Source organism: Molothrus aeneus, chromosome 22 (genome assembly GCF_037042795.1).
Source record: "Molothrus aeneus isolate 106 chromosome 22, BPBGC_Maene_1.0, whole genome shotgun sequence".
NCBI lineage: Eukaryota > Metazoa > Chordata > Aves > Passeriformes > Icteridae > Molothrus > Molothrus aeneus.
The window spans coordinates 5388106-5414940 of record NC_089667.1 but is presented as its reverse complement, the minus strand read 5'-3'; the positions used below and the strand labels follow the sequence as shown (position 1 = coordinate 5414940).

Below are 26835 nucleotides of genomic sequence, written 5' to 3'. Positions count from 1 at the left end.
TTAGACACTGAGCTTCTACTCTAAACCAATCCCAAAGTGCCGCCATCACAGCAGAAGATGGAGGCCAAGGAGAAGAAGGAGAAAGGCTGGACACGCCCAGTTCCCTCCATCTTGCCCCCTGAACCCCCATACCAAAAACCCCAAAAATCTCTTTTTCACCCCATAACAAACTAATTATTATTCTACTTAGACTTTAGTGGCTTGCAGATCTTCATCTAAGGTTGGTAACTTTTTCCATGGGTCACAATCAAAGGCACAGGGGGGGTCTTGGGCTCTGTGCCAGGGTCTCTGAGCCCCCTGGCAGGGTCCTGGCAATCCAGGACAGCCAGAGGGGTGTCCTGAACTCTGACACATGGGAATGACTTTTAGCCTTTTTTTTCCCCACCAACCAGAATTCTCCTCCCCTATTCCTAAACTGCTGAGTACTCCTTGTATGGTGAAATAAGAATTTGAGAATTCCTATTGTTGCTGATCTTTCCAAATAGAAGTATTTGGGGAGTTTATGACAATATCCATCTTTGAGTCTGTTATTTTTCTTTCTTCTTCAAACCTCAATTTATTATTTTTTTAAATTATATATAATTAAATTATATTATTTTATAATTAATTTTAAATTTTAAATTTATAATTTTATAATTAATTTTAAATTTTATAACTAATTTTAAATTTTAAATTTATAATTTTATAATGAATTTTAAATTTTATAATTAATTTTAAAATCCAAATTTATAATTTTATAATGAATTTTAAATTTTATAATTAATTTTAAAATCCAAATTATAATTTTATAATTAATTTTAAATTTAATTTTAAATTATAAAATTATAAATGTTATAATTAAATTTAAATTTAAATGATTAATTTAAATCATTAATGTGAAATAAATGATAAATTTTTATTTATCATTTATTTCACCTTCTTTAGTTTTTCCTAAATCCCAAATTCTTCTCGCAGCAGCACAGCTACCACATACTCACTCTGAATTATTTTAGCTGTCCTTTCTCCCATTCCTGACTAATTCAGATGTAATTCCCTGTGCCTGCAGATCAATGGGCAGTGCAGCTGCTTCCAGAACATCGAGCTCCTGAAGTCCCGCCCGGCTCACCTGGCTGTGCTCCTGCACCACGTCGTGTCCCAGTTTGATCCTGCAGCACTGGTGAGAAGCTCTGGAATTGTCTCCCTGCCTCACATTTGGGGATCTGCACCAGAATTTACCAGGTCTTGTGCAGCACTCACTGCAAGGAGGGAAATGCAGACTCTGTGCAGGCCTGGGCCTGAAAAATCCACATTTATCCCCTTAGATAAAGGGAGAAGCACAAAGAGAATTGTTCCCTTTACATTTGGCTGCTTACAAATGATTATTCACCTCCTGCAAGCCTCTCATTCCACCCCAAGGTGTGGGATCAGCTGTCTACAGAGAGGATTTGCCCTCTCTGTGCTCTTCTTCCAGCCCCTTTCCTTTCAGATAAAGGGAGAAACACAAAAATAACTGTTCCTTTTACATTTGGCTGCTTGCAAATAATTATTTATCTCCTGCAAGCCTCTATTCCACCCCAAGGTGTGGGATCAGTTGTCTACAGGGAAGCTTTGCCCTCTCTGTGCTCCTCTCCCAGCCCCTTCCCTCTCTCCCCATTTCCAGGGCACCTCCCTGAGGAGCTGGGCAAGGTTTCAACCCAGCACTGCTGAATTCCTTCAAACACTGGAAAGAAAACTTGGAGTTTTCATGGTTTTCACCTCATTTCTTGCCCTCCTGTTCCCCACAGCTGTGCTACCTTTACACAGACCTGTACAAACAAACCAACTCCAAAGAGACCCGGCGTGTTTTCCTGGAGTTTTACCAGTTTTTCCTGGACAGGGCTGCAGTAGGTTCCTCTTCTTTTCCTCATTTTTACCCATTTAGCAAGCTGACTTTGACCTTTCTCCACTCACCTGAACTGTGAAAAACTAAGGGGGATAAAGCCCCCCAAAAGAAACAGTTCTAAATATCAAAATTGGAGTAATGTTTAATAAATAACTTCATAAAATATAAAACTGTAATAAAAGTTTTTAGTATTTTTGTTGAAATGTTACCAGGGATTGAATGGCCTCAGGTGCCTGGTAACAAATCCCAGGGGATTTGTTGTTGATAGGAGAAATAATTTATTTCAGCAAATTCTGGCTCTTCTGTGTTGCTTTTTTAGTTAATAATTGCTGTGGGTATTGATGTGGCTGTTCCAAGGATTGGGAAATTTTATGTCTCTGTTGGAAAGCTGAGAAAATTCTTTGCTGTCATGAATTAAACTCCCAGAAACTGCAGCAGAGCTTTGTGTACCACATGTGCATCTTAAATAATCCTGTGAATGATAATATATTCATGGGAGTCTTCTCTTTTCAAACCAGCAATAAATGGTTTGCTCAGGTGCTCAGCTTGGATGATTTTGGCTTTTGAGGGAATTTCCTGGAGTGATTTGTGTGTTTTATTGGGGTGCTGGTTTCTCTGTGGGTTCTCCCATCCTTTCTTTCCTTTTGCAGAACCTGAAAGTCCCAGTTCCAGAGGAGATCTCCTTGGAATTAGGTAGGGTGGGAGTGAAGGGCAGAGGGTGGGTTAATTCATTAATTAATGACTTTATTGAAGTCATTTATTGAAGGTGGGGGCTGTTCCCAGAGGAATAATTGGTGAATTTTCTGCCTCCCAGACAGGAGAAGGCCAGAGCTGCTCCCTGAAGAGCTGCACCGCCAGTTCATCCAGACCATGCAGGACAAAGTCTGTCCAGAGGTCCAGAGGAACCTGGAAGATTTCAGGTACCAAAAGCTCTCTGTGGAGTTTCCTTTTCATTCATATTTGAGTTCAGTCAGCGTTCCAGCACAGGGAAACCTGAGGGAGATAAAATTCCTCTTGGATTGGATAGGAACATACCAGGAATACGCCCTGTGGCCAATCCATAATCAAATCATCAGCTGCAATCCTAGAGCTTGGATCCTTCATTCCTGGAAGCTGTGTGAGGAAATGCCAGAGTATTTTTTTCTTAGGTTTTGTTGTATAAATCTCTCTTCCTGATTGTGTTTATAATCAGCTTATATCTTTTTTTTTTTTTTCCTGTCCCTATTTTCCTTTGGGCAGGGAATAATCCCCTTTACAAAGCTCAAGCTGGGCCAAGGGAAATGGATATTAGGAAAAAGTTTTTTCCAGAAAGGGTCTTTACAGATAAAGGGTGTTCTGCCCAGGGAGATGATGGAGTCCCCATCCCTGGGTGTGTTTAACAAAGCCTGGATGTGGCACTGGGTGCCAGGGTTGAGTTGAGGGGTTGGGGCTGGGTTGGACTCCATGATCTTGAAGGTCTCTTCCAACCTGGTCAGTCTGTAATTTCTGTAATTTAATTCTGTGAATTCTGTGAGTTCTCTGAATTCCGTGAGCTCTGTGAATAATTCTGTGAGCTCTCCCAGTCATGGAGTAGAAGTTGATAATTAATTTGCTTTTCCATGTGGAGTGCTGAGCTCCGTGCCAAGCTCAGCGATGAACTTTTCCATACCTAAAACCGTCACGCAGATCCTTCAAACACCCCCAGAATCCCTCTGTGACACACCCTGAGTAATGCCCAGCTGCAGGTGATGCTCCCTGTGCCCTGTTGCAGGCAGAAGAGGAGCATGGGGCTGACCCTGGCCGAGGGGGAGCTGAGCAGGCTGGACGCAGAGCGGCTCCGCGACCGCAACGCCGTGGAGAAGGAGAGGAGCTGTGCAGAGCAGATCCTGGCCAAAATCGAGGAGGTCCTGTAAGTGACACCAAACAGGACAATGAGGGGGGAAAAATAACCTTAAAGGTGCTGGGAAAAGCCAGGTGGAGGAATTGGGGAGTGGGGTTTGGTGTCACTGGGTGGCGTTGCTGCCCCTGAGTGTTTGTTGGGGTGGGGCAGGAGGGAAGGGAAGGGAAGGCTGAGGAGAGAATGCAAGGCTCAGGAGGGAATGGAAGGCTCAGGAGGAAGGGAAGGGAAGGTGAGGGAATGGAAGGCTCAGGAGGGAAGGTGAGGGAATGGAAGGCTCAGGAGGGAATGGAAGGCTCAGGAGGGAAGGTGAGGGAATGGAAGGCTCAGGACGGAATGGAAGGCTCAGGAGGGAAGGTGAGGTTCTTTTGTCCAGGAGGCTGCTGTGAAATATGGCAGGCAGTATTGCCGTTCTCAGCCTGTGCATTATTAGATCAGAGCCCTTTTCCTGCAGAAACAACAGCTTCACAACCCATTTTCTCCTTTTTAATGTGGGCTGAATCCAATTTCCACAGCTGAACCTTCACTTTTGATTCTTGATTTTATTTTTTTTCCCCTGCTGGGACTGCTGAACATTCTAAAGGACACTTCAACACAACTACTGATGCTCTGGGTGGATGGGACCGGGTGTTAATTGGGTTTTGAGCTTCATTTTCAAACCCTTTCTTGTTTTTAGGATGACATCTCAGCCTCTGGAGGAAGACAAGAGGTAATGGGAGCTGGGGAGCTCGGGCTGTGTGTGCAGATGGAACACGACAGCCCTCTCCCGGCTGTTCTCCAAACTCCTGAATCCCCTGGCACAAATCATTGGAATTCAGAGCATCAGCCTCTTCTTTGCTGATGTTTGCTGCCTGTGTTTCACATCTTAAAAATTACTGTCACTGAGAGTTTGTGTTTATTTCTGTTTTGTGTTGTAACTGCTTCAATCTGCTCTAACATTTCTGCTCTAACATTTATTTTCTGTGTGTGCCTTGTCCTGTTCAGTTTTTATCTGAGCAGCATTTCCTCCTTTTTGCAGTCACCTTTTACTGCTGCTTATTTCTACCATAACTCAAAGCTATAATGTGACATCAAATATGGTTTTAGTGTAGAATTTTAGGACCTTCTGTGTAATTCTCAAAATTGTATTTTCACCTCCTGGGCTTCTGTGCCTTTTATCGTGGAATGATTTGGGTTGGGAGGGACCTTAAAGATGATTTAATTCCAACCTCAGCCATGGGTAGGGACAACTTCCACTGTCCCAGGGTGCTCCAGCCTGGCCTTGGGCACTGCCAGGGATGCAGGGGCAGCCTCAGCTGCTCTGGGCACCCTGTGCCAGGGCCTCCCCATCCATATATTCCATCTTTATTTACACCACAATATAATAATAATAATAATAATAATAATAATAATAATAATAATAATAATAATAATAATAATAATAATAATAATAATAATAATAATAATAATAATAATAATAATAATAACAAGCCAATTTTTAAATTAAAAAATTATAACTTCTGCTGTTGGCTGAGCCTTCCCATTATCTGTGAGAATTCATTTCCATTCATTTCAACACTTCAATTTAAAAATGAACTTCTCAACAGAGCCTTGGCACTTGACCTTAATTTTATTGACTCAACGTATTTTCCCAATATCCTCCTCTTAAAGCTCCCTGGTTTTTTCTGTGTTTGGCAGCTCCACCATGCAATATGTGATCCTCACCTACATGAAACACCTGGGAGTGAAAGTCAAAGAGCCTCGGAACCTGGAGCAGAAGCGGGGCAGGATTGGGTTCCTGCCAAAGATCAAGGTACTGCTGCCATGGCCTCAGGGGATTTGTGTGCAATTCAAACCCCGGTTTTGCAGGAAAAAAGTGAAAAATGGGTGTGGTTTTTGTGTTTCAAGAGGATCTGGGGTTGCTGAGCTGCACAGCAAACCTGAGAGTTGAAATGGGGTTCTGCATCTGTTGGTAGAGGCGTGAGTTGGAAATACTTGGAATTATTTCCTTTATCCCTGAATTCACCTTGTTTTTGGTGGTTATTAAAACTTTGGGCGAGGAATATTTCATAGAACACAGCCTTGAACCACAGGGGGGTCTCATTAAAGCTGTTGCCTTGTTTACTTCCCTTTTTTCTGGAGAAACTCACCCAAACCCTCCTGGTTCGTGATGCAGGAGAGTTCTTCTCCCTGCCACCCCCACTTTACCAATTATATAATGAATATTTCCACCAAAACTTCGTCCCTGTGGGTGTGATCCCTTGTTTCCCACAGCATGGGGGTGTATCTGGTCACAGTAGCTGCTCATTTTCATCAACATTTCAGCTTCCTTTGAAATATTAAGAGAGTTTCAAGCAGTTCTGCACTAACCAAAAAAGGTGAAACAGCGTGAAGCCTTTTTCAAGCTTTGTGTCCTCTCCCTTAAAGAACCAATTAAAATCTCAGTAAACAGCTGGATTTGAAGCAGCGAGGGCTGAGTTTGCTTTTCTTTTTCTGCAGCAAAGCATCAAGAAGGAGAAAGAGGGAGAGGAGAAAGGGAAGAGGAGAGGCTTCCCCAACATCCTGGGGCCCCCAAGGAGACCGAGCCGACACGACAGCAGCGCAAGTATGTCAGCCCAGGCACCCCTGAGAGCCACAGAAAATCCCTGCTGCCTCCCAAAATCCCTGCCAGGAACCCTGTTTGCCCCCTAAACCTCATCCCACCCATCCTGCCTCACCCAATCCCGGTCCTCACAATTTGGACCCCGTTTCTCCCAGTTCCCTTCCAGCCCTGTCTCACCCTGAGGGGCCGTGGAATTGGATTTTGGGCTGGGACTGAGTGATTTTTCAGTAGGATTGAGTGATTTTTCAGCAAGACTGAGTGATTTTCAGCAAGACTGAGTGATTTTCAGCAAGACTGAGTGATTTTCAGCAAGACTGAGTGATTTTTCAGCAAGACTGAGTGATTTTCATTAGAATGGAATGATTTTCATTAGGACTGAGTGATTTTCAGCAGGATTGAATGATTTTCAGTGGGACTGAGTGATTTTTCAGTAGAATTGTGTGATTTTCAGTGGGACTGAGTGATTTTCAGTAGAATTGAGTGATTTTCAGTGGGACTGAGTGATTTTCAGTAGAATTGAATGATTTTCATTAGGACTGAGTGATTTTCAGTAGGATTGAATGAATTTCAGTGGGACTGAGTGATTTTCAGTAAGATTGAATGATTTTCATTAGGTCTGAGTGATTTTCAGTAGGATTGAATGATTTTCAGTAGAATTGAGTGATTTTCAGTAGGATTGAATGATTTTCAGTAGAATTGTGTGATTTTCAGTGGGACTGAGTGATTTTCAGTAAGATTGAGTGATTTCCAACAGGATTGAGTGCATTTAAACTTCTTCTTGTTAAAACCCAGCTTCGAAGACGCACAGACCTGGTTGGCCCTGCAATGCTGCTTCTCTCAGCACTGCAGGGGTGTTTTCAGCAGGGTGACGAGTCTCTCTGTCCAGTTGGCAGGGCCATGGAGATGCAGAAGCCCAGGCACCCCAAGCACTCGCCCACAGCCTCTTCTGTGAGCCCAGAGCCCCCCGAGTCCAGCAAGACGCGCCAGAGTGGCTCCTCCAGCGATGGCACAGATGCCCCCTACCCCCCTGCCAACCCCATGTCCCCCCTGGCAATGGGGCCCTTTGCCTCTCCAGAGGGCAGCAAGGACAGTGACACAGGTAGGGTGGAATGAAGAGTGGTCAAAGGTTGTGGGCTGTGAGCAGGATGTGCAGAGCGCTGGTGCAACGAGCTGGGCTAATTAGGCAACGCTTTGATGTCATTAGAGCTGCTCTTCCTCACCTTAATCAGCGTTCCTCAATTAGGGAATGTTGCCACGAGCTGCAGTGGTTGTTAGTGGGTTCAGCCAGCGTGGCATTGGATCATCCAACAGGAAAAACCCAGCAGGTGCCACCTGAAGCTTTTGTCACTGAGATTCGTTCTTACCGCCCTGGGAATCGAGTTCCTCCAGCTCTGAAGCTGGAATCAGGAGGCTCTGGAGAGGCTGGGAGGTTCTCTGGTGCCCTCTAACTGGGTTCCTCACCTTTCACATTTCTCCTGTGTCCAGGTGTGAAGCAGCCTGGGGAAGCCCCGCCTGCCAGTGAGTCCATGGATGGCACCCCCCGCACTCCCAACAACACCTTTGAGTTCCCATCTCCTCTGGAAAACCTGCAGGAGGAGGAGGGAGAGGCTGAGAGGTAACTCTGGCTGCTCGAGGGAGCCTTGGGAGAGAGTCAGGAAGGCTTGGAATGGGTTGGAAAAGATCAGTGTAGAGTGACCTTTGTCAATGTGACAGTGTCAATGCATAAATGATGTTGTTTGTGTTAAATATTGTTCGTAGATTTAGGAAACTTTGGGTTTTGTCTCTGCTGTGATAGAAAACTGTCAGGAGAGGAGACAGGATGCTCTGCCTTGGAGCTCAGACCACCATTCTGAGGTTGTTCTGAGCAGGGAGAAATTCAGGCACAAGCCCCCTAATGATTGCTTTCCTCCCTTGCAGGATGGTTGACATGGGAACACCGAAGCCTTTTCGCAAGTGAGTGTGCTTAGAAATGTTTGAACTTGACTGAATTTGTTTGGATTTCAAATGGTTATGAAGCAGAATGCAGCAGTGCTCTTTGTTCTGAGGCAGCACAGTTGTCTGCATGATCTCTTTTCTTTAAGAAGACACGAAATCAGACACTGGCAGCCATTTGTAGGGCAGGTGGAGTGAGCCATATGCAAAAATACCCCTTTGATCTGTGAGTGAAGTGGAATGATTGCTGTATCCACTGATTTGAATGGATGGCAGTTGGGTTAGGGAGTAGAGAGATCCCTATTTTCCTTTTCAACCTGTATTGCTGTTGGTTCTGTACCTGCAGATAGACTGAGGCAAGAAACTGTAACCTGCCCTTTTCACTGCCTTGATGTCTGACTGCAAATGATTTGATCTGTGCCATTAAAAGGAGGGTTATGAAAACACTGTCAGAACAGTCAATCTGGAAAGGGCAAAATTAGAGAATGTGCCCAGAGGTTCAGGCATCAAACAGCCCCCAGCTGGCAGGGACAGTGTGTTCATAAAGCTGATTGATGTACTCAGCTTTTCCCTGAAATGGGAATTAACTCCCTCTTTTTTTCTCCCGCCGTCAGGATGGACAGTGTTGGCTTTGCAGATGTGCAGAGTGAGGATGAGCTCTATGACTTTGACATGGACATGGACCCTCCCAACTGGCAGCAGCTTGTGAGCAGGGAGGTGCTGATGGGGCTCAAACCCTACGAAATCAAACGTCAGGAAGTGATAAATGGTGAGATGGGGGTTCTGTCCTACCTGGCCAAGCTCAGAGCTGGAAAACCTTCCCCTGGAGCTTTGAAGTTCTTAAAAATTTACAATTAGGTGGTTTTTTTTTTTTGTGAAATAATAGCTGGAGAATTCTAGAACTTTTGGTTTGAAGAGTTCTTAGGTGTGAAACCTGTGCTTGTTACTGGGAAATAACCTGAGGTGAGATTGATCCAGTGAGAAATAACCTGAGGTGAGATTGATCCAGTCCTTAGAGGACAAATAAACAATATCAAGTGGTTATTAAATATTAAGTGAGTCCGTGGATGGCAGCCCCCACACACCCAACAACACCTTTGAGTTCCCATCTCCTTTGGAAAACCTGCAGGAGGAGGAGGGAGAGGCCAGGTTTTTAATATGTTCTGGAAAAGAAAACAAGAAAAGCTTGGTTTTTAGGCAAGCAGGTGATGGAAATCAAGAAAGAGAAAGAGGGAGAGGAGCTGCTCCCAAACTTGAGCAGATTCCAGTTGCAGCTCCTGCAGAAGCCTTTGTGTGGATTTGTGAGCTCAGAGCTGTTGGTTTGGGGTAAACGATGGAATTTTCCAAACATGGAATCACAGCAGGGCCTGGGATATGGACCAGGGAGGGAAATGCTGCTGAGGGCCCTGCTCTGAGCTGTCCTGAGGCTGCCCAGGTGCCATCCTGCTCTCCCTGTGTCCCCAGAGCTGTTCTACACGGAGCGAGCCCACGTGCGCACGCTGAAGGTCCTGCACAACGTCTTCTACCAGAGGGTCACCAGGGAGGGCATCCTCAGCTCCAGTGACAAGAGGAAAATCTTCTCCAACCTCGAGGACATCCTTGGGCTGCATGGTAGGAACAGCTGGATGCTGCAGTTTGGGCTTCCAGTGGCTGAAAAATTGAAGCAAAGGAACCCTGGAACATGAGGCAGCTTCACCCAGTGCTTGAGATGGAGCAGAATTCTTCAGGAATTCTTCAGCACTGCCCTGGGCTTGCTTTTGTTCACACTTGGCTCCATTTCTGAGTCACAAAGATGTTTTGATGAGGAATATTGTGTCCAGTGTTCCTTTTCCTCATCTGTGTTGATTCATGCTTGATAAAAGAGCAATGAGCTCTCTGGGCCAGGGTTTGAGGTGGTACAACTGCTCCTGAGGAGAGCAGAAAACAGATTTATGAAGATTGATGTCTGTTTGTTTCTGAAGGGTGGCCCTTCCTCATTGTTTAGGGACAGGACTGCTCACAACAGGAATTTCAGCCACTGAATCATCAGTTGTGTGGTTTTCTGGCTTCTGCATTATTCCTGTTGATAGAAAAATTACATTGAGCCTCAGAAAAGATGAGTTTGGAATGGTTCTTAGGGGTCCTTTGAAGCCAGGTGAGACACAAGTGCAAAGGAGTTACATCACATTTCATTAGATATCTTAAATTGATTAAGTTGCAGGATGTTGTTTATTAGCTAATTAAAATTATTTCAAATCTGATCTTCTCCTAGAATAGCTTTTATGTTAAATGCTGAAAATTAAGCCAGCATTTTGACCACTATTAATAAAATTTACCTTTTTTTCCTTCTTCTTAAGTTGCACTGAACGATCAGATGAAATCTGTCCGGAAAAGGAACGAGACTTCAGTCATTGGCCAAATTGGGGAAGATTTGCTCTCCTGGGTAAAATTCTTTTAATATTTCTTCTGTTTGAAAATAATGTGTCATGGAATGACCAATAGAGCCAGAGGTTGGAGGAGGTAAATCCCAGCAATGGGAACTGAAGGGCTGCGAGTCCTGGAGCCAAAACAGAGCTGGAGGATGAGGGGGGAAGGAAAGCAGGAGCAACTCAGAGGATTTTCATCTGACTGGAATAGGAGTCATTTAAGGCACAAGAATAATATCCTTAAGATGTGTGGGTGGAATAGAAAGGTACTTTGGGTACATAAAGGTGAGAGTGGGATTTTGAAAAATGTAGTGGCACGATTTATTTCAGTAACACTGAAGTGTGAGCCTGGTGTTGCCTGCGGTGCAGTTAGAAGATGGTTAGAAATAGTGATTTCTAATCTTAGAATGTATAAATTTGGAGTTTATAGTGCTGCTGCAGGCTTCACTTTTGAGATCTTTATGGAGAGATTTGGCTGCCCCAGTCCTGGAAGTGTTCAAGGATGTCCTGGCCCATGATGGGGATGACCTTTAAAGTCCCTTTGAACTCAAACCAGTCTGGGATTCTGTGATGTGGGAGGGCTGGATTCAGGAGAACTGAAGAGTTTGGGATGTAAAGGTCTCCTCTGGAAAGACAAAGCCTTAAACCAGAGCAGAAATGCCTCCTCATTTTTATCAGTAATTCCTTTGTTCCCTGGTGATCCCAGTCCCATGTGGCTCTGCCTGCTGAGGATGCCCCGCGCTGAGCTCCAGCCTATCTAAACTTGGCTTTTTTGGCTTTCTGGCACAGTTTAGTGGAGCAGCAGAGGAGAAGCTGAAACTTGCCACTGCCACCTTCTGCAGCAACCAGCCCTTTGCTCTGGAGGTCATCAAGTCCCGCCAGAAGAAGGACTCGCGCTTCCAGACCTTCGTGCAGGTGGGTTTGCCACAGGGCTCAGAGTTTTCCACCAGGCTTTGAGTTTTCTCCACCAGGATTTGAGTTGTCTCCTCCAGGCTTTTGAGTTTTTCACCAGGCTTTTGAGTTTTTCACCAGGCTTTTGAGTTTTCTCCACCAGGCTTTTGAGTTTTCTCCACCAGGCTTTGGAGTTTTCTCCACCAGGCTTTGAGTTTTTCTCCACCAGGCTTTGAGTTTTTCTCCACCAGGCTTTGGAGTTTTCTCCACCAGGCTTTGAGTTTTTCTCCACCAGGCTTTGAGTTTTCTCCTCCAGGCCTTGAGTTTTTCAACAAACTGATTTTTTCCCCCCTAAGCTCTCAGTTTCTCCACCAGGCTTGGAGTAACCTCAGCACAGCCCAATGAATCTTCCTAGATAAAGTTCTGATAATTAATGACCATCATTAGTGACATCATGGCTAGGGCTGCCTTCAGCTGGGCGCCACGTCCAGCACTGTATTTACCTCTCCTGGTGGTTTCTGGAGGGAGGAGCCCTCAGTTCTGGGGAGCACAGATGGAATGCAGGGCAGCTCCGTGTCCCAGGCAGGAGATGCCATCTCCCTCGAGGTGCCTGGTGCCCAAGGACCCCAAATCCCATTGGGCAGAGCGCTCAGGGTGCCAGGAGCAGGAGGCAGATGCTGCACAGCTGCTCTGCCTGCCAGGGTGGGCTGTGGCTCCGTGTGGCATTTGTAGAACTTGATCTCCATCAGCACAGGCTGGGAGGAGCTCTGGGAGTACAGGGGAGATTATCTTGACAAATATCCTGAGTTTTGCTGCGCTGTGAAAGCCCAAAGTGATGTGTTCCCTGGGAGCTGCTGACTGAGATGGATTGGGGATGGGCCCATGCCCATGGGGAGTAATGAGGGGAGGAAGGCACTGCTGCTGTGATGAGCTTCTCCTCTGGGTAATTGCAGATGGAGAGGGGATGTGTTTTCTGAGTGATAGATCTTGGCATCTCTTGTCTTGTATTTAATTACTGGAAAGTGAAGTAATAGATGTTTAAGTGATGAATAGATGTTGTGCATTCAGGTAATTATGGCCTTAATAAAAATGACAAATGCAGATATTGTGCTGTTGAAATTTAGGATGCTGAGAGCAATCCCCTGTGCCGGCGGCTGCAGCTGAAGGATATCATCCCCACAGAGATGCAGAGGTTGACTAAATACCCCCTTCTGCTGGATAACATTGCTAAATACACAGGTAAAGCCTTGCCACTGGGATTTGGGCACCTGTGACCGTGTTCAGAGGGGTCTTAGGATGAGGGAAGAGATGAGGATCTGACTCCATGTTTCAGAAGGCTTGATTTATTATTTTATGATATATATTATATTAAAACTATACTAAGAGAATAGAAGAAAGGATTTCATCAGAAGGCTGGCTAAGAATAGGAAAAGAAAGAATGATAACAAAGGTTTGTGGCTCAGAGTCTGAGCCAGCTGGGCTGTGATTGGTCATTAATTAGAAACAACCACATGAGCCCAATCCCAGCTGCACCTGTTGCATTCCACAGCAGCAGATAACCATTGGGTACATTTTGTTCCTGAGGCCTCTCAGCTTCTCAGGAGGAAAAATCCTAAGGAAAGGATTTTTCATAAAAGATGTCTGTGACAGACACCCATCTCAGCAAGGTTTTTTAGGTAAATGTGTTAAATAACACTTCAGTTTTATGTGTGTCTGTTTTCATTGCGACCTCACTGCTGCTGTCTGCACAGGAGGTGTAAAAAAATAATAATAAAAAGAAAAATCCAGTGTTGGTTCCTCCTTAGGAAAATAAAAAGGAAATTCAGTGTGAAATAAGTGACTCTATCAAACCTCTAAAGCAGCACAGAATGTCCCCATGCTCTTGCAAAGGGTGGGGTTTAATTAGGATCTGTTACACTGAAAGATACTTCCAGCACAACAGGTAAAAATGTGATAAATAACAGCACAAAATGCCTTCCCAGCTTTACTATCTGATACCTGCTGCAGGGTAATTTCATTACTCATAAAAATAGACTGCAGCTACAAGTTCCCTCTAATCCTAATTAGGAGAGCATGTGATACTCCATTATCTTTGATGTACTGGGTGATGTTCCTGTTAAGTGAATTCTCAGTGTGGCTGCTGCTGCTGGGGAGAATTGATGGGTTCACCTGTGCCTGTACTCTTAGTAAGGATTTTATAAGCATTTTATAAGGATTTTAGGTCTCTCAGATTATTGTGAGTAGCTGTCACAAGGCCCTAAAAAAGGGAGAGTAACAATTGCATTATGTGTAATGATGTGCAGGTCACAATCAATTCTCTCCTGACAAATCCCATTTTTACCATTATTGCAGTGCTTTTGTTGGTGACTCCTCTTGGAGTTTTAACTCCTTTTTGTCCAGCTTGAGGTCAGCAGAGTGCACTGCAGGGCTGGCTGGCCAAACCTCTGTCCCACTTTGTGTTATTCTTGCAGAGCTGCCTGAGGAGAAGGAGAAGGTCAAGAAAGCAGCAGATCACTGTCGCCAGATCCTCAACCACGTGAACCAGGCTGTCAAAGAGTCAGAGAACAAACAGGTGAGAGGGCCTGAGTGAGCCCCCAGGGCTGGGCACAGCAGTGCAGCTGCACTCTGGGCACTTCTGCTGCTCCAAGTGACATTTCCCTGCATTTCCTGCACTCCACTCTGGGCAGTTCTGACATTTCCCTGCATTTCCTGCAGCACCTGGAGGATTATCAGCGGAGACTCGACCTCTCCTACTTGAAGCAGTCAGAGGATCCCATGATGGATGAGTTCAGGGTGAGTGGGAGCATTAAAACCAGCCCTGTGTGAATGGAGTTTGCATTCACTTTGTGCTTCTTCTGGTGCACAATCAAGTGGTCTTTGGAGATAAATATTTCTGTATGAAAATGAAAACAATTAGTCTCAGAAATGTGAGCTTTGCCACCTTCCTGAAGATTTCTGTGGCTCTAACAGCTCAGTTCTGCACATCATGGTGCTGATGGAGCTTGTCAGCTGTGTGCAACAAACCTTTATAGCCTGCAAGCTCAAGCACTGTATCCCAGAAGAGATATCTGATGGATAATGAGATTATTGTGGGTATTTATCTCATGTGAGTGCATCTCTTAGTGATGCTGTTGGAGCTGGGGAGGCCTTGGAGAGCCCTGAGGTGTAGCAGTGGAATTGGCTTCAAAGGGAGAGCTTGTACAAAAATGTATGAGTTCCACACAGCCAAATAAAACCTGAAGTCCAGTATTAAAAATATTCTGTTCCATGGCTCCTGTAAATCTTTGCAGTTTTGCTGGGAGCTGGTCATCTGCTGGTTTCTTCCCCATCTCCCTTAAAGCCAGTGTGAATAAAAAAGCCCCAGCTTTTCCATAGAACTGTGTCATGTATCCTTCCCCAAATAAACCTGCAAGCATTCAGCAAGGGAAGGAAGAACTTTTGGCAGCTACAAAATCTCGCTGTCATTGATTGCAGACTCTGAGACTTGGAAGGGATGAATTGTGAAAATTGTCACTTCTGCTTGCCTGCAGATCTAAATGTCACAAGCACTGAAGTGCCTGAAGAATCCATTGACATTACAAAGCCTGTCAGATCATGGGGATGATTTGTAAATAATTTGTAGGCACACTTGACTTGCAAATGGAGTGCTGCAGCATTAATCAGTTGTAATGCTAGAGCTGAATATGGGGGGGGTTGGAAAAACTCCTCCTAGGAAACAGGTGACATCCTAATGCCCCAGGAGCTCGACTTGCTGGGAGAATTTCCCACTCTGTGGCACTTGGCACGTGGAAAAAAGCAGAGGGAAAGTGATAAACAGCATCTCTGACAGGATTTTGGGTTCCCTGTTCCACGTTTCTGGGTTTAGCTGCTTAGCTCCAGACTGGAGTCCCTCTGGCATTCCTGTGTTTTATCATGACTTGCTTCCAAGGAAATTTCATTTTTTTTTTCTTTCCCCTGGTGACAGAACCTGGATCTAACAAAGAGAAAAATGCTCCATGAGGGGCCCTTGACCTGGAAGGTGAATCGTGACAAAACCATCGGTGAGTCTGGGCCATCCCCCATCCCCTGTCTCTGCCTGAGTTTGCTGGGAAGGAGAGGAGGGAAAAGCTCTGCTGCAGCTCCCAGTTATGCTTCTTGCTGCCACCTCTAATAATGCCTGTGTGCTTCTCTGAGCTGATTAAATTATTCTTGTCAATTCTGAAAAGTGCTGGAGTATCGTTAGGGCCACGCAGGGACACAGCAGTCAGTCATGAGCTGATCCAGTTCCATCTGTAGCTTTCTGCTGGAGTTTTCACCAGGAAGATTTGCAAGCTTTGCCTGGAATGGCACAGCACTGATTGCTGCCTCTGCATGAGTAATCAGAAATGCAGCACTTTGCTTTCTGATGGCAATCTTTTAACTCATCCTGGGCTTTTTTTTTTTTTTTTTTTTTTTTTTTTTGCATTCTGGGCAGATCTGTACACTCTGCTGCTGGAGGACATCCTGGTGCTGCTGCAGAAGCAAGATGACAAACTGGTGCTGAAGTGCCACAGCAAGATCCTGGCATCCACAGCTGACAGCAAGCACACCTTCAGCCCCATCATCAAACTCAACACTGTGCTGGTTCGCCAGGTGGCCACAGGTCAGTGCAGCCCACTGAGAAAGCAAAAAGAGAAGCCAAAAATAAAGATTAGCTCAGTTGAGGAAGATGATTTTGTGTAGATTTGCAGAGCAGAACATGGAAAACTGCGTAGGCTTAATTCTTGGTTGTCCAACATCATGCTTAGTATGGATGAGCTGTTTAACTTCTTTGCATCAGTAATAGGCATTTGCTTGAGTTTTAAATAGACTTCTAAATGAAAGTACTCTGATTGTGTTAGAGGAAAAGCACTTTGGAAATTATTAGAAGGGAAGAAGGGAAAAGAGGAGAAATGGAGCTTTTTCAAAATGGGTTTTTTCCCTTTGAGGGCACATTTCTTTGATAGGACAAGGTCAGTGTTTCTCTATTAGTGTTGGAAAGTTATCTCAAGAACTTTTTCCTTGCTTCAGGCTGGGGTTATGTAGGAATTTTTGGGAAGTGAGAAGTGAATTTGTGAACTTTCTGAGAGGTTTCAGTTCTTCCCTTCCCTTCCCTGTGCTGTGCAGATAACAAAGCTTTCTTCGTCATCTCCATGTCGGCGACGGGGGCTCACATCTACGAGCTGGTGGCACAGACTGTCTCAGAGAAGAATGTGTAAGTCCTGGGCAAATTCCAGCTGCTGCTGGCTTTGTTGGATCTGAGAGACCTTTTGCCCCATGAATTCCCTGAGTTCCTTCTCCAAATTCAGCTGGAAATCTTGTGGTCTCTGTAAGCTGTGGTCTTGTGGTGTCTGTAAGTGTCTGTGGATAATCCCTCCCAGCTGGCTCAATCCAGACTCTCTCCTGACCTCCAAAATGTTTTTATTTACCCTTAAAATTCTGGTTTTTTGGGCCTGACTGCCAGATCGGACCCAGAAATAATCCTGCATCTTCATGCAGCACCAGAGATCTTTGCAGATTTACATTCTGGCATCATAAACACCCCAGTGCAGGAATTGGATATTCCATGGCTGAAAGCTCCATTGGGAGAAACTCTTTTCTCCTAAAGAACACCCAGGGATAGATGTGATTATAGGATACATGCCTGTTGTTGCATCTCTTCCCTTCAGTGATGTGTGAAATAAGGCTTTTTCATGTCTTTATATATCAATTAACTGGTTGATCTGACAAGTGATAAGGTCCTGTCTATCATTTCCATCTGCTGAAGAGCATCCAGGTGAGCTGAGCTTTCTGCTGTGGTGATCTCAGGCTGTTCCTGAGGGGACTGGATGTAACAGAACTTAAAAAAAAAAGACATTTCTTTTTGGTAAAAAAAGCAGTAATAATATCAACTGGGTTTAAGAGGATTAAATAGAGAAATGCTCATTCTGTCTCACTTGCTGCATGGTTTTATTTGCTGTTTCTGCTGCAGCTGGCAGGACCTTATAGCTCAGATGGCAGGAACTGTGAAGATGGGGAGCAGCAGAAGAGTGATCCCACTGCCTCAGTCAGGCCCTGGCGAGTAAGTCAAAGCTGCAGGAGGAGGAAAAGCTGATTTTTCTTCCTCCAGCACCCCTTTTTCCTGCTTAAAAATCGCCCTCCAAAGCATGGATTCTGCTGCAGATGAAGCTGACTGAAGGGATGTGTTTGTTCTTCCCTCCCTGCAGAGAGGAGCGTGAGGAAGAGGAGCAGCAGAAGCTCAAGGAGCAGCATGACATTCCTGCCAGCAGCCTGCAGAGTCCAGGTGAGGCAGGGATTCAGGGAAGGGGAGCAGGAGATTTGCTCCAGGGAGTGCAGGCGTGCCCAGCCATAGTCCTGGGGGATTGGGGATCCCGGGGCAGCTTTGAGATTGTTCTGGAAAGGGATGATTTCTTTACAAGTCATTCAGAGAAGTGATGCTGAACCTCTTGGAAATGAACCTTTTACTATTCCCATCTGATTTATAAACTGTTGGAGAGTGGTTTCTTTATCCCTGGAAAGAACTAGCCTTGTAGGTGAAGGATCTTAGTGTTTCCAGAGCGGAATTTTCTGCACTTTTATCATCATTGTTTCACCTGAATTTTTGGGTTTTTTTTGTCCTCCAGATAAAGATTTGGGCCTGGAGTCTCCCTTGATCCTGAACCCTCAGTCCTCCTCGCCCATCATGTCTGAGAAGGCCAAGGTGGAGGGGCTGCTGGGGGCAGAGGGGCAGTTTGAGAAGGTGCAGCAGGCGGAGCTGGCCCTAAAGGACTCCTCTGGCTGCAGCTCAGCCTCGGTGCCAGAGGGGCAGTGGGCACGGGATGCCCTGAGGAACTGTGAGTACCCCCCTGGGCTGGGCTCTGCACCTGGGATTTCCATCCCTTTTCCATCCCCCTGGGCTGGATTTCGCACAAAAGGGATGGGGCAGCCAGGAGCTGTGAATCCATGCACTGCCCCTTCCCTGGGCTTCAGGCACCTCCTTGTTTTTCTGGGGTTTTCTGTACCAAATGAGGCTGATCATGAATTTCTACCATCCATGGAGTGCTTTGATGGCAAAATTCTATTGCAGAGCTTAGTGCACAGTGCCATTGCTGGTCAGCAGTTTTTGAAGGCAAGGCACTCAGCCCTGGCCTTACTCCTGTATAACACTGGAGCAGAACTGGAGAGGTTGCTTGTGTTGCAGAATACAATTTTCCCTTTTTTTTTTCCTGTAAAATTCTGTAAATTGTTAAGCTCACTTATATCCAAAGCCCAGGCCCAGGTTTCCTGAGTACCTGGGAGGTGGTTGGGTCTAATTGCATCAACACTTGTGTGTGTTGAGAAGTTTTTCTGATGGACAAATCATTGTTTGAGATTGTGTTTTTAAGGTTTTCAATCATTTCTCCTGCTCTCCTTTCAGAGGAGGAATGCAGGGCTCTGCAACCTGCTGGATCAGCTCTGGCAGTGCAACTCCTAAATATAACTCCCCAAAATTTCCATGAATTCATTAATCCACAGATCTCTCCTTGGCAACCCTGGAAGGGACACAAAGTCCCTGAGTTGTACTTGGAGGGAAGAGTCTGTGCAATATTTGCTTTTACCAAAGTGCAGAACTCTCACATCCTTGGCCCCAGTTGCCTTTTCCATCTCTCTGTCCAAGCAATGACAGTTCTCTGCAGTCTCAGAGTGATCTCAGAGCTTTTAATTCCATTTATTCTCTTTCTTAGAGGATTTAAAGTTCTTTTCTAGTTCTGAATATTGGACAGATATTCTTGGTACTTGTTTTAAGAGACCACAGCTAAAATAATCTTAGTTTGGGGGTGTGTAAGGACAATTTCAGTGACCCTACAGCATCTCCTGAGTGCTGAGAGTTAAAAGAGCAGCTCTCCAACATTGTGACAAGAGCCTGAGCTGAGTGACAGTTCTGCTGTGTGACATCACAGCTTTTTTTGGGTGTTGCAGGAGCATTTTGTGGTGAGGAGGAACAATCTGGGGCTCTTGACAGCAGCACGTTTTTGTTTGGAACAATATGTCCCTATTATGAAGTGTTTGCTTGGGATAATTTGGGAGCTAAAGGAATGTGGGTTGAAGTTCAACCAGGCATAAATTTGCATTGAATTTTAGGGAAAAATGTTTCTTAGATTTTTCTCTTTTTTTTTTTTTTTTTTTTTTTTTCTGTCATTTCAAACCTGAGTGGAATATTCCCAATTTCCTTGAGGTGGGAATCCCCTGCTCTAACCACAGCTCTGAGCTCCTGTGCAGGGTGAAACCCAAGCACTCAGGATCATTTCTGGAGACAATTTCTTTGGTTTTCTCCAAGGAGATGCAACTTGTCCTGACATATTGTAAGGTAAAACAGGGGAGTGAGGCTGGAGCCTTTAATACATTTATTTTTATCCCTGTTTTTCCAACCGAGAGCAGGAGTCACACCTCTGTCAGAGGGTGACCTTTGTGTCTGCTTTAATCCCCTCTGTGCTCTGTGAGCCTTGCCTGCATTTGTCAGGTGCCATTAGTGCAAGAGCAGGATTTCCAGATATTATGATAGAAACAGAGATTTTGGGCAAGCAGGAAGGGAGGTGATGAGCTCACAGAATATCCTGAGCTGGAGAGGAGCCAGAAGGATCACTGAGTCCAGGTGCTGGCCATTTAATTATGGATATTTTTTAATGCACAGTGTAAAAACCATCCCTGATCTCTGAACCTGTTCAGAGCCAGCTGAGTCTGAGAGCACCACTGATCTTTGGAGTGTTCACAAATGGTTTTTCTCAGGAGATAGATGGGCTGTGGGACTTCTTTTCTCTTTTCTCAGGAGATGGATGGGCTGCGGGACATCCCCACTAAAAATCTGCTCAAACCCCCCTGAGCCCTGAAGCTTTTTGGGGACGGTTGAATCCAACTCCATTGTCTCTGCAGGAAATAATTCGATTTTTCTCAGGAGATAGATGGGCTGTGGGACTTCTTTTCTCAGGAGATGTGCTGTGGGACATCCCCACTTCTGTCTGTAAAAATCTGCTCAAACCCCCCTTCTTAGATTTCTTTTCCCTTTTTTTTTCTTTTGCTGTCATTTCAAACCTGAGCGGAATATTCCCATTTTCCTTGAGGTGGGAATCCCCTGCTATAACCACAGCTGTGAGCTCCTGTGCAGGGTCAAAATTCGAGTTATTTGGTCACTTTGAGCCCAAAGTTGGAATCCCCTGCTATAACCACAGCTGTGAGCTCCTGTGCCGGGTCAAAATTCGAGTCATTTTGTCACTTTGAGCCCAAATCCTGTCCCTCTCATCTGACCCTTGCCTGTCCTTGCAGTGGGGCTGCTGAAGCAGCTCCTGGTGCAGCAGCTGGGCCTGGCTGAGAAGGGGACCCTGGAGGACAGACAGCGCCTGCCCAGGTTCAGGAACGTGTCCCAGGAAGCCCAGACCGAGGGTGGCACTGAACTGCAGCAAATCCCAGATTCTGAGAGCAAATTCCAGCAGGCTGCAGAGGACAGAGCCCTTGGCAGAACTGGGGAGGAGAGGCACGGCGCCCGGACTGCAGCGCGGTGCCCGGCCTCGGGGGATGCCCTGCAGCTGCTGGGCCCTGAGCCCCCTGCCAGGGGCACTTTGCCCATGGACAGCACGAACCTGGAGGGCTCCAGCTCGGAGCTGGAGGGGCTGGGGGCTGAGGAGAGCGGGGAGCATTTCTTTGATGCTCGGGAAGCTCACAGCGACGAGAACCCCGGCGAGAGCGGCGAGCTGCTGGACAGGAAGGATGAGGAGGAGGAGGAGGAGGAAGAGGAGGAGGAGGAGGTGCAAATTCGGATCTCAGGTGAGCCTGGGGCATTCCTGCAGGGGGTGATGGCCTGGCCAGGTCCCTTTAACTTCACCTTTTGCTTGTCTGGGGTAGGACAGTCAGCTCCCAGCTCTCACCAAGTCATTTTGGCTCTGTGCAAACAGGAGCAGGTTCATTCTTCCTGCACTCCTGCAGGGGCTGATGGCCTGGCCAGCTCTGTTTAACACTTCACTGTTTGTTTGGCTGGGGTAGGACAGTCCCCCAGCTCTCACCAAGTCATTCTAGCCCTGTGCAAACATGGAGCTGCTTCATTCTTCATGTTCTTGAGGAGAAGCTGAAGGGCTGGGGACACTGGACACACCCGGTGACAACTGGAATTGCCAAGCCCTCAGTTGTGGCTGGCCTGGACCACTTCATCTCTCCACTGCTTGAAAGGACTTGTAGAAAAAAGGTTTTCCCTGGAGGCAAAGCCCTTTTTAAAGCTCTTTTCCTGATCAAGCTTCAGGAAAGGAACGTGGAGCTGGTTCATTCTTTATGCGCTGCAGGAGAAGCTGAAGGGCTGGGGACACAGGACGCACCCGGTGACAACTGGAATTGCCAAGCCCTCGATTGTGGCTGGCCTGGACCACTTCATCTCTCTACTGCTTGAAGGGAAAAGCTTTTCCCTGCAGTCAAAGCCCTTTTTAAAGCTCTTTTTAAAGCTCTTTTCCTGATCAAGCTTCAGGAAAGGAACATGGAGCTGGTTCATTCTTCATGTTCTTGAGGAGATGCTGGAGGGCTGGGGGACACAGGACAAGCCTGGGACAGCCTGGAATTGCCAAGCCCTCGATTGTGGCTGGCCTGGACCACTTCATCTCTCTGCTCCCTAAAGGTTTTCCCTGCAGTCAAAGCCCTTTTTAAAGCCCTTTTTAAAGCCCTTTTCCTGATCAAGCTTCAGGAAAGAAACTCACAACTTTAATTTTACACTTTAGTTTTAGTCTCCCGTAACCTTACCACACTCTGAACCTCTGAAAAGTTTATTATTTTATTATTTTTATTGTTTTTGCTGCTCATGCACTATTTGACAGCTTCAAATTATTGACAGCTACAAATTATTTACAAATCCTGAGCACACCAAACTTAGCACAGAAGCTGAGGTTTATCTCATGTGCATTTTCTAGGAGAAGCAGCTGCTTCTATCAGGTGGATTCAACACTAACAGCCCCACAGAAGTCTCTTATCCATAAATATGCTCTTATTTAAAAATTGGATTATATCCACGTGGATAAGCCAATTTATGACTGCCCCAATGCTGCTTTCCAAATACATAGTGCAAATAATTTTTTCTCCCTGAGACATTTTAAATTATTAAAACCAAGCCAACAACTTGAAGCATCTAATTTATTTGTCACCTCTTCCACTGTTTGCTTTTTTAACTGTATGGGGACATCAAAATGAGATGGATCTGGTTTTAGTCAATTCTGAGTCCCCTGTGTTTGCTTTGCCTGTGCTATTATGGAAAAATTCATTAAATGGACTGCTGTTTCTGGGTGCAGGTTGTGAAAGCATTTTCTGTCTGTAATTACTTTATCTTTTAGCTTATCAGCAAGCTCTGCTTTGAACCTCACCCATCTAAAAGCATCCCCAGTGCCAGGGCTGCGAGTGGAGTCTGGGAATCCAGCAGCTGGGTTTGACAGGTGCCATGGGTGCAAGAGCAGGATTTTCAGATATTATCATAAAAACAGAGATTTTGGGCAAGCAGGAAGGGAGGTGATGAGCTCACAGAATATCCTGAGCTGGAGAGGAGCCAGAAGGATCACTGAGTCCAGGTGCTGGCCATTTAATTATGGATATTTTTTAATGCACAGTGTGAAAACCATCCCTGATCTCTGAACCTGTTCAGAGCCAGCTGAGCCTGAGAGCACCACTGATCTTTGGAGTGTTCACAAATGGTTTTTCTCAGGAGATAGATGGGCTGTGGGACTTCTTTTCTCTTTTCTCACGTGATAGATGGGCTGTGGGACATCCCCACTTCTGTCTGTTAAAATCTGCTCAAACCCCCCTGAGCCCTGAAGTTTCTTCGGGATGGTTGAATCAAACTCCTTTGTCTCTGCAGGAAATCATTTGATTTTTCTCACAAGATGAGCTGTGGGACTTCTTTTCTCAGGAGATGGGCTGTGGGACACTAAAAATCCCCACTAAAAATCTGCTCAAACCCCTCCTGAGCCCTGAAGCTTCTTCGGGGCAGTTGAATTAAAAGCCATTGTCTCTGCAGGAAATGATTTGATTTTTCTCAGGAGATAGATGGGCTGTGGGACATCCTCACTTTTGTCTCTTAAAATCTCCTCAACCCCTCCCTGAGCCCTGAAGCTTCTTAGGGGTAGTTGAGTCAAACACCATTTATTATTTGAAATTATTTGATTTTTCTCAGGAGATGGGCTGTGGGACATCCTCACTTTGGTCTCTTAAAATCTGCTCAAACCCCCGTGAGCCCTGAAGCTTTTTGGGGACGGTTGAATTGAAACCCATTGTCTCTGCAGGAAATGATTTGATTTTCCTCATGAGATGGGCTGTGGAACTTCTGTTTTTAGGAGATGGGCTGTGGGACTCCTTTTCTCAGGAGATGGGCTGTGGGACATCCCCATTTCTGCCTCTAAAGATCTCCTCAAACCCCATGAGCCCTGAAGCCCCTGACCCCCATTGTCCCCACAGGAAATTATTTGATCCTCGATGGATACGGGACAGTGCAGGAGAGCTCCACGGACGAGGAGGTGTCGGCCCTGGTCCTGCAGTGCACCTCGCACAGGCAGCCCCCCCTGGCCTGTCCCCAGCAGCAGCAGCAGCAGCCCCTGTCCCCCAGGGACACCCAGAGTGACAGGGACAGCTCGCCCTTCCCCGAGGAGCTGCGCTGGGCAGGCCTGGAGGAGCCCTGTCCCTTCCTGGGCAGCCCCCAGCTCCCCCTGGAGACCCGAGTGCAGCTCATGCAGTACATCCACAACATCCAGGATGCCCTGGAGAAGCTAAAGGTGCGTTGCTTTTTGGTCTTTTTGTTGTTATTTATTATTATTATTATTATTATTATTATTATTATTATTATTATTATTATTATTATTATTATTATTATTATCGTTGTCATCATCATCTAAAGGTGAGTTGCTTTTTGTTATTTTTATTGTATTATTATTATTATTTTTAGCTACAGGTGCATTGCTTTTGTTATTTTTATTGTTATTTTAAATTATTAGTATTAGCATTGCACATAGAAGGTTTGGTCACCTGAGCGTTTCATCATTTCCATACCCGTTCAGTTTTGGGTTAGAGAAAAAGCTTTAAAACAATTTTGCTAGGCAAGGACACAGGCACGTTTCTCTTCATCTCTGGCTTGACTCCTGGAAGATTGTTGTATTTGCAGGGCTCCCTGTGGCAGGGAGGAGTGATGAATTTGACTCCATGTTCTCAGAAGGTCAATTTATTACTTTTTGATACTATATTATATTAAAGAATATTATACTGTATTAAAGAGTACAGAAAGGATACTTACTAAAAGTTAAAAAGATAATAATGAAAGCTCATGGCTCTTTCCAGAGTCCTGACACAGCTTGGCCTCAATTGGCCAAAAAGTCAAAACAATTCACATGAAACCAATGAAACAATCTCCAAACACATTCCACACGAGCAAAACACAGGAGAAGCCAATGAGATCGGAATTGTTTCCCTTTTCTCTGAGGTCTCTCAGCTTCCCAGGAGAAAAGCCCTGGGCAAAGGGATTTTTCTAGAGAATGTGAATGCCACAGAAGGCTTTAGAGCAGAATCTTTTGCTTTTTTTTGCTGTTGTGTGTGCATTGAGTTGTGGATCACAACAGGCCGATAGTTCTGCTGGAGCTGGAGGGTTCTTTGCTGCTTTGATTTTGATCTGGAGAAATTTCTGAGGGATAGGAAGCCTGCAGAAGTGGAGTTTCCAACAGGACACTGCCTGAGGAATGTGGATTCCTGGCATGAGGAAATGGACAGCTTTGAGGAATGTGGATTCCTGGCATGAAGAAATGGACAGCTTTGAGGAATGTGGATTCCTGGCATGAAGAAATGGACAGCTTTAAGGAATGTGGATTCCTGGCATAAAGAAATGGACAGCTTTGAGGAATGTGGATTCCTGGCCATAAAGATTAGGGAGAATTTCTGCACAGAGAGGTGGGAGGGGCTGGAGTCCCCATTCCTGGAGGTGTTCAGGGACACCCTGGATGTGGCACTTGGTGACAAGGTGGTCTTAGGGCATAGGTTGGACTCAGAGATCTCAAAGGTCTTTTCCAGCCTTGGTGATTCTGTGAAATCTCTCATGTGCTGCTGCTCGTGTGTCAGACGAAGATTCTGAGTTGCACCAAGGATATATCAGACAAATATTGAGGCTTTCAGGCTCTATATATTCCAAATTATTTTCCAAATATATTCCAAATTATTTTTGCATATAGAGACAGGGATTCTCTTTATAGAATAGCTACAGAAAGTCTATTTTGTGAAACACTCAGTAGCCAGCCTTGAATTTCACTGAAATCAGAATATTGCATGCAAATGAAGCTGCTGATAAAGGAGTTGAGGGGGCTCACTCCAACCTGGCTGTTTGCAGTAGTGAAACTTCTCCTTTCCTGTGTGAAGCCCTCTTTGTTTGCCTGGTAAAGGAGGATCCAGCTGAGTTTTGGGGCTGTTGTTGCTGTTTTGCAGGAGGTGGAGGAGGATTACAGCATTCTGCGGCGCCAGGGGCTGGCTGGCTCAGCCTCCACAGGAGAGCACTCAGGTAGGACCCCAAGATCACACCCAGAGCACAAAATCCACTGTTTGGGCCACCTGAAAACAGAGGCCAGGCAGAGTTACAATAATAAAAAGCAGTTCTGTTTATTGAAGGGCCTTCTGGTACCTTTAGGGCAGACAAAACCCACCCAAAATGGAGAATTGGTCATGGGTTTCACACTTTTATAAGTTTGGTCCATTTGCATTTTGGGGGTGAATTTTCCAATTCCAGCTTCAGCTGATGTGGCAGTGACACCAGAGCAAGGGCTGGGGGTGAGGCTCTCAGTGAGCAGCTCTGCCTGTGCGAGTGCTCAGAAATGCCACTCACTCCTCTCTCAGTGCATCCCTCTCTCTCTCACCACCTTTATTTTCCCTTTTTTTCCCCTTTTCAGACAAAAGCTAGTCGTGTTTCCAGGAGTGGCTGAAGATTGGAGGAAGAGAATCAGGACACAGCACCCGCTGTCTCCCCTGTGGACTCTGGGATGAGGGTTTGGAGCATCCAAACAGAACCATTCTCTAGCAAAGTGGGCATGGGGTGCTTTTCCTGTGGGGCATCTGCACTATCTTGTCAGTGAGGGAGTCTATTCTATTCTGCTCCTCTCCTTGCTACCAGAAATTCAAATTTTTTTTTTTTTTTCAGAACAGGAAAAAAAAAAAAAAACCAAACCAAATGTACAGAGCTTTGGGTGTAGGATATAAAAAAATGTATTTAGACATTTAAAAGAAAAAAAAAATCAATGTATTTATTTGACTTCATTCCGTGTATCAAAAGCACATTTTAATTTTTTAA

At 45.4% G+C, this 26835-nt stretch overlaps 1 protein-coding gene across 3 annotated transcripts in view; it reads left to right on the top strand.

The window, feature by feature from the left end:
* ARHGEF12 (Rho guanine nucleotide exchange factor 12) overlaps positions 1-26835 on the top strand; it is an 82302-nt gene extending 55467 nt beyond the window's left edge. For all 3 annotated transcript variants that reach the window (XM_066564376.1, XM_066564375.1, XM_066564377.1), the window contains 28 exons: positions 1046-1156; positions 1764-1862; positions 2512-2554; positions 2676-2781; positions 3612-3749; positions 4414-4446; positions 5415-5529; positions 6216-6321; positions 7205-7417; positions 7804-7933; positions 8236-8271; positions 8865-9019; positions 9715-9861; positions 10587-10672; positions 11445-11570; positions 12671-12785; positions 14018-14118; positions 14262-14339; positions 15511-15586; positions 16000-16167; positions 16671-16758; positions 17515-17604; positions 17750-17826; positions 18167-18376; positions 20823-21320; positions 23976-24289; positions 25980-26052; positions 26438-26835. In XM_066564376.1, coding sequence (XP_066420473.1) covers positions 1046-1156; positions 1764-1862; positions 2512-2554; positions 2676-2781; positions 3612-3749; positions 4414-4446; positions 5415-5529; positions 6216-6321; positions 7205-7417; positions 7804-7933; positions 8236-8271; positions 8865-9019; positions 9715-9861; positions 10587-10672; positions 11445-11570; positions 12671-12785; positions 14018-14118; positions 14262-14339; positions 15511-15586; positions 16000-16167; positions 16671-16758; positions 17515-17604; positions 17750-17826; positions 18167-18376; positions 20823-21320; positions 23976-24289; positions 25980-26052; positions 26438-26448 — 3543 coding nt within the window. In that variant the 3' untranslated portion in view covers positions 26449-26835. The remainder of the gene's footprint in view (positions 1-1045; positions 1157-1763; positions 1863-2511; positions 2555-2675; positions 2782-3611; positions 3750-4413; positions 4447-5414; positions 5530-6215; positions 6322-7204; positions 7418-7803; positions 7934-8235; positions 8272-8864; positions 9020-9714; positions 9862-10586; positions 10673-11444; positions 11571-12670; positions 12786-14017; positions 14119-14261; positions 14340-15510; positions 15587-15999; positions 16168-16670; positions 16759-17514; positions 17605-17749; positions 17827-18166; positions 18377-20822; positions 21321-23975; positions 24290-25979; positions 26053-26437) is intronic.